General features: G+C 39.0%; 1 protein-coding gene across 1 annotated transcript; it reads left to right on the forward strand.

Moving 5' to 3' along the window:
• The first annotated feature begins 594 nt into the window (after positions 1 to 594).
• LOC140942166 (collagen triple helix repeat-containing protein 1-like) lies at positions 595 to 2,724 on the forward strand. The gene is made up of 3 exons (XM_073391133.1): positions 595 to 609; positions 896 to 1,351; positions 2,181 to 2,724. Exons 1-3 carry the CDS (start codon positions 595 to 597, stop codon positions 2,541 to 2,543), a joined length of 834 nt encoding a protein of 277 aa, XP_073247234.1. The 3' UTR covers positions 2,544 to 2,724.
• The last annotated feature ends 4,378 nt before the right edge of the window (positions 2,725 to 7,102 follow it).

Here is a 7,102-nt window from a genome sequence, read left to right on the forward strand (position 1 = left end):
TAACAAGATTACTTGTCTAGTAGCCTTCAGTTCTCCTCGAGGATAGTATAGCGAACAATAAAAAGCGAATACAGTAAAAATCTTCATTCTCCATGAGAAGAATGAAAAACACAGTTCTCTTTCTGGTGATTGTTGAACGATATATTCATCCCATAGTTTGATTCTGCGCGATCATGCCATTCTGTATGAAGATACCACTGGCCATTATGTTATGGATAGTACCGTTACTGCTGATCCCCATGTGTTCTGCGAATAGTAAAAACAGCAGCCACAAGGTGAGTTTGATTTGTTAAATTTCAGAGGAGCAGGACTTCATTAGATATCAGTGAGTAATCGAGAAAGTGAATGGTCGATGATTGCCAGCATGATTTACCAGAAAAAAAGGAATGAAATTGGATGGAATCAATGAAAGTATGAGAATAATTTTTTTATATCTAGTCATGTTTCATGCCGCTTCATTTTATACATATTAATGGTAAAATTCAAAATCGAAATGGATAGTCCCCTTGTCGAATAATGCAAATTAACAGGAAATGAATAGTTGAACACTAATAAAATGATTAGTAGTTGATTTGTTGCTCAACTGAACGAATGATGGACTTGATATATGTCAGTGAATGAGGGAATCTAGCAGTGAGCGTCATGTAGTGTCAGCGGCCTAAAGTAGACTCTTTCTCGCGAGTCTTGTTTTACTGTTCTTAGCTTCTACTGACTTTTATTTATTTACTTACTTATTTATTTATTTATTTACTATTAGTTAAAATTTATTGTCAATTACTTATTTACTTCTTTTTCAAAGGTTATTCAAGGAGCAAACATACCAAGTGCATAAATTCCAAGTCAAAGAGAATGAATGATGCAATGATCCTTTATTTTTTTCAAATTTCTTCAACAGAATTCACAACATGGCTCTTGTGGTTACTCTCCGTGTTTCTGCGCACCGGGTATACCAGGCATCCCAGGAAGCCCGGGACCCGCGGGACCAGCTGGTACAACGGGATCACCCGGGAATAACGGACCCGAAGGATCTATGGGTCCACGAGGAGTCAAAGGCGATGAAGGACCCCGTGGAAAACAGGGACTTCCAGGCCCCAAGGGAGATACAGGGTCGAGGGGCCCAGCAGGCCCACTCGGAAGCAAGGGTGATGCAGGTCCCCCTGGAAGTCAAGGACCCCCTGGTCCCAAGGGACCACAAGGACCCTCGGGTCACGCTGGAAAGAAAGGTGATACAGGTCCTCCTGGAAGTCAAGGTCCCTCAGGTCCCAAGGGGGCTCCAGGGTCTTTTGCACGTAATTGGAAACAGTGCGTTTTTAAGAATCTGAACGATGACAGGGACTCAGGATTGGTCAAGGTAAAAGTTAAAGTTTGCCTCGGAATAAAACGTTTATCAGTACTTGGGTTTTATTTAGAAAGGTTTTATTTAGATTTCCATTTGTTGGTCTAGTTTGCAAATTTGCTCGGACTAGAACCAGTAAGTAGCCCGTGTGGCTCATTTCTTTAATAATTTATTTCTTCTGCTTCCAACATGATGAAAAATTTAAAAAATATATATTGTTTCGAGTAAAATCATGCAAAACAAATGATATTTTATAAAAGCACTGCTCAACAGTTTTAATGTAAATGGTAACACCATGATAGGATTTTGTCCACAGACGCAAGTGTCCGTTTTCTGTACCCTGATTGAAGCCCGTCAAGTTAGTTGAGTGGCACCCTTTTATTGTTTATTTTTTCCTGCTCATTCTTCTTTGTGCCTTCCCCACTATCTGCAGGCCGGGACAGGCTGCTACCCACCATGTACCACAGCATGAAAAAGTACCATACCGATTAGGAAACGGTTGTGAATAAAAGGATTACTCCGCTTTTCAAAAACACGCGAATTCTGAAGTTAAAAAGCCAACTGACACGTCGCGTTTTTCGCTGCCGTCAACCATTTTAGCGGACCTCAACTGCTTCAAAAGGTCATGGTTTGTGATTGGTGGATTTCGATCAGTTTGGTGTGTTTCTGTGTTTCAAGGTTCGCTGCTAGTGATCGTAATCGAGAGTGGCAGCAGAGAAAATCGCAATTGTGAAGGTGTCTTTTAAACTTCAGAGCTCGCGTGTTTTTGAAAAGCGCAGTAAAAGATGACCCTGAGAATCTTGAATTTGGTTGCTCTGTTTTTCATTTCCAATCTTTTCAACAGGAATGTATTTTCAAGAAGACGTCAGATAACACAGGGCTGCGTGTCTACTGGAGTGGGCACCTCCGCATCTATAACTGCAACAGCTGTTGTAGGCGATGGTATTTCACCTTTAATGGCGCAGAGTGTTCGGCCCCAGCAGCTATTGATGCGACAGTGTATATGAATCTCGGAGCTGGTAGCAGAATAAACAATTTGTACCGCCCACGCCACGTCGAAGGAGTTTGCGATAAAATTCACAAAGGCACTGTGCGCGTGGGATTCTGGGTCGGACACTGCTCAGGTTACGGTTCTGCTGATGCGGCCACAGGCTGGAAATCAGTGTCCCGGATCTACGTGGAAGAAGTACCTCCCCCACAAGTTTAATAAGAGCAGATTCAGATATTATTCTTAAGTTTCAGGGTTCTTAACAAGACGATAGCCATAGACAGAATTATTACTATAAGACTTAAGGATAACTGTTAAGGTAATAAGCACTTGGAGTATGTTAGTAGAGCAGTCAATAAAAAAAACAACTGAACTGTGGAAGGTGAAGAACCTTTAGGTTTCCGACAAACCGTAATCTAAATTTGAATATGCAAATAAAAGCAACGTAAATTTGTCAAAAGCGTGCTTACAGACCCATTACCCTATAAGATTTTAAGCTTATCGCAGGTTTTTGTTATGATATCATAGGTGACGAATTACTCCTTAATTTTTGCGCGAAATTTCAGCGTTTATACTGCTACATGAGAAATTTCTGCAATTTGATTGGCTTAGAGCAGTGGTATTTCAGCTTAATTTGAAATACCTACATGTGAAAATTACAACCTTTTGCGGGTAGTAGTATAAACGAACAATAGCATGATTTGCACGTGATATTTGGCATAAACACCACTTGTGATATTTCAAAATTGTCTCAAATTTCACCCGCCTGAAATTACATATAATAATTTTGAAATATCACTCGTGGTATTTATGCCAAATATCACTACTTCCTATTTATATTCACGACTAAGAGACGGGAATGGGTGTGCAGGTCGAACTATGGAGCCTGAGTGTTTAATGCCGTCTAAATAACATACAAAGTTCAAAATCATATCTAAAGAATGGTATACAAATATTCCTAAATAAAGTTACTCAGGCTAAACTATTCACGTGCGCCGCCTGATACGAAAACCCAAAAACCCAATGGGAAAAAATTGGGAACGTATTCCCCAACCGATGCGGTCGCACAACCTCTGGGGGTTAAAGGTAAAAAATCAATCGATAGATGAATAAAGTAAGATATAAAAATAAAATTTGATAGTTCGAGAGCTGAGATGAATACATTACAACTGTCAAAACCTTATATACCTTACAACAACAGAGTCAATTAACGCTATAGCGGCTCACGTGCGTTGATACCGATAGGAAAGTATTTACATTCTCTGTCACTGCCACTACGTTTAGCTCCGCCGAATGTAAATACATTAATCATGCTATTACCTATACTAATTTGTCTCACATGTGAGATTGTTTAATTGCCATGGCAACCTTCCGTACGCCCCAGTGTCAAGATGGCGACGAAGTTTTAAAATGCTGTGAATGAAGATGTCAGCGCACTAAAAGACGCTTTAGAAAACCTGAACACACGAAAGAGCACATCAAGAAGGATTCTAACAGGTATTTTATCCAAAAATTCTGAACTTAAGCCGAATTTAAGGTCTAACATTTGAGAGAGTGAAGTTCTCGATCGATACGATTTAGGATAAAAAGGTAAAAAATTCACGATTGCAAACGTAATTCGTCACCCATTATATTAATAGGTAGTCAAATGGTATACTCGCGAAATTGGGAAATAATTTCACTTGCGTTTTGTCTAAATCCTAAGTTCCCACGCCTAAAGGCTCGGGAGATTATTAGGATTTGGACCAAACGCACGTGAAGTTATTCCCTTCACTCGTCACCCTTTGATTACACATACTAATCAAATAATATATTAACGACGTCACAAACCCAGTTTTAAGTGTTTGGATGAGGAATACCCAAGTAATATTATGCAAGTAATGTTATACAAAGAAAAGACGTTTTACCAACTCGCTGTGTGGCCCATCATAGTAACTCAAATTAAAGACCCATGCTCACCTCAGCCGCTTTGCTCAACGCGCTGATGTAGGAGGAGACAGAACCCTGTAAATGGTATTGAGCACTACAGCAGGAAAGGAAAAACGCGTTAAAGTCTCTTTATTGCAACGACTGTTATTTTACTAGCGTTAAGGATTTCCTTACTTTCCTTATTTTCTTTTATTTTTTTTTAAAAACATTTGGTTGTATTGGGTCAATAAAATACATTTATTTTACACCAACCTTATGTACGCGAAACTTAACAAATCGTCCATATATATTGTCTAAAACTTTAGCCTTTCAGATCTCGGTCTGCTACTTTTATTTTAAACACACCTGGGTTTAAGACAGCTCTTCAAAGAAATAAAAACTAAAGCTTATTTAGGCTGGTTTTCACTAGCAACGGAGTCGGAGTCGAGTCGTAATCAGCAGTGTAGATTCCATAAAATAAACAGAGAAACAAAAAAATAAAACAGGGCATCGCAACAACAACTGAAACAACAACAGAATGTCCAGGAAACTTGCTCGTGTAAATGGGAACCATTGGCCGTTCTTGGTCGCGTTTGAGACTGCGTCTGTTGTGCACCCAAGTATACGCTCCCACAGCGTCTTGTTTATTTCATACTTTTTTAAACTCGACTTTATCCGGTACGCTGCAGTACCTTGCGTTCTTACTGTACCTTGGTTAAGGCCCGGTTCAGATGCCGAACTTTTCATGAGCCGAACCTAATACATTGAGTTAATTACATGAAAAGTTCGGCGTCTGAATCAATTAGGAACGCCTATTTCAATTTGGAACGGCTCAGCCGTTCTTTTCGCCTAGCCTGGCCGAGAATTTCGCCTTTTGACGAACCTTGGAACGGTTTTGATTCAGACGCCGAACTTTTCATGTACCGAGCCTAATGCATAAATTATTATAACGTATTTTGTAAGCAGTTTGACCGAAATGAGCATTTTCCGCCTAATGAACTTAGTTCAGCTGCGATTAAGATCGGCGTCTGAATCAAATCAGCTGGTCTAAATAATTTGGATCGGCCTTAATTCGAATTAGGTTCGGCTCATGAAAAGATCGGTGCCTGAACGTTTAACCAGGCCTAAGATCGCTATTTTGCAATTACTCAAGCATGTTACCGTACGAATTTTTTCCGTGGCCGGAACGGAGATAATTTCTTAAAAAGATATTAACAGGTGAAAAGGGGCACGTCACCTATTTTGCTTAATTGCTAATTAAATAAAAACGTGAGTCAACCATTCCGGCCAGATTCAAGCGAGAAATGATGATATAATAACAAAAATACTGTATTTAATATATACTGTGTGGCATCTCGCCACTCCATTTTTAGTTCTTAAGTGATCACGTGACACACACACATCTGATTTCTTACGTTACAGGAAAATTAAGGTTACCGATTTTTCCGATGTTGCCAATTTATCTTTGTTTATGAAGTACCACACATATTTTGGCGTTATATTAATGTTGACGGAGTAAGTTTAATTACTCTCAAAAAGTTATTACAAAGTGCGATGGAATTATTTCAAATTACGACAGCTTAGTTTATTACAAAGTGCGATGGACAGTTGTTGCAAATTGCGACACCTTTTTTACTACAAAGTGCAAAACGGTTTATTACAAATTGCGACAGGTATTACAAAGTGCGATGGATTTATTACAAATTGCGACAGGTATTACAAAGTGCGATGATTATTACAAATTGCGACAGTACACCTGTAAGGGGTGTTTTTCTGTTTTTTGCCTATACTACGGACCTCTTCTTTGGAGTTATTTCATATAACTTATTAAATTTGTAGTCCTTGAAAAGTGTAAAAAAGAATGCGATATGGCTTAATATATTCTGGTACAAGGGTTTTGTCCACTGAAAATTAAAATTACCCCATTCCTGATGGATTTCGTCTTAAATTTGCAAAAGCATTGGCATGGCTGATCACGTGAAGTTTTAAAACAGCAGTGTAACCACTAAAAAAAAGTATTCCCTTTCATTCTGGCACAGTTATAAGTAAAGTGCAAAGGAGCACGAAACAAAACCAGAGAAAAAATGACAAATGACAAAAGTCAGATATCACTGAGGAGCCATTCCTTAATTCACGTGGGAGTCAGGTTTCTTGTTTCCTGTGTGGTACCCAAGCCAATTTATGGCTCTTTGATGGGTCATTATTCATTCAAAATATTTCTAATGAACTCGACATCGAGCAGTTATTGAATTCGGCTTTCGTATCATCTGAAGAATTATGGAGATTTCGGAGGGTGTTGCCCTCCTCGATCTCCATAATTCTTCGGATAACACTCAGCCTTATCCAATAATTGTTAATTATTGGAACCGGTTTGTGAGAGCGCGTGGGAGGCTTTATATTTCCACGCATTTGCCTGGTCTTGGCTGCCTGCAAGGGAAAATTGAAATTTAACAAGATACTACGTTACTTGAGCAATTTTTATGCAAATTTCAAAACAAACCTGTTATTGAACAAATTATGTTTCAAATATACAAGTTTACGCACAGCACGTGTGCCTCATATGTCATCTCCTCCATCCAGTGTAACCTGAGAAGCAAAATGCTAATGAGGGGCAAAAATATTGTTTAGTGATGGCCACTGGAGGAAAACCCAAGAAAAAGCGGTTAAAAGCAGTTCCTTCACCTTCTAAAAGGTCAGATATGGGGAAATACATGCATTATTCCATGTACAAAGACAGTTTCACACGTGATATATTGTACACGATTAGTTTTGACAAACAGCAATTTCCGGGTGAGTCTAAAAACACTCAAGTTCTGGCGAGAAATTAATGAATTTTTGAAAGCCTTTTAAAGCTCAAAAATCAGTTCCCA

Source organism: Porites lutea, chromosome 6, assembly GCF_958299795.1.
Source record: "Porites lutea chromosome 6, jaPorLute2.1, whole genome shotgun sequence".
Classification (NCBI taxonomy): Eukaryota; Metazoa; Cnidaria; class Anthozoa; order Scleractinia; family Poritidae; genus Porites; species Porites lutea.

Excerpts from the sequence above, each read along its gene's own strand:
- LOC140942166 (XM_073391133.1), top strand. Across the intron at positions 1,352-2,180 it reads GGGACTCAGGATTGGTCAAG|GAATGTATTTTCAAGAAGAC; the intron begins GTAAAAGTTAAA and ends TCTTTTCAACAG.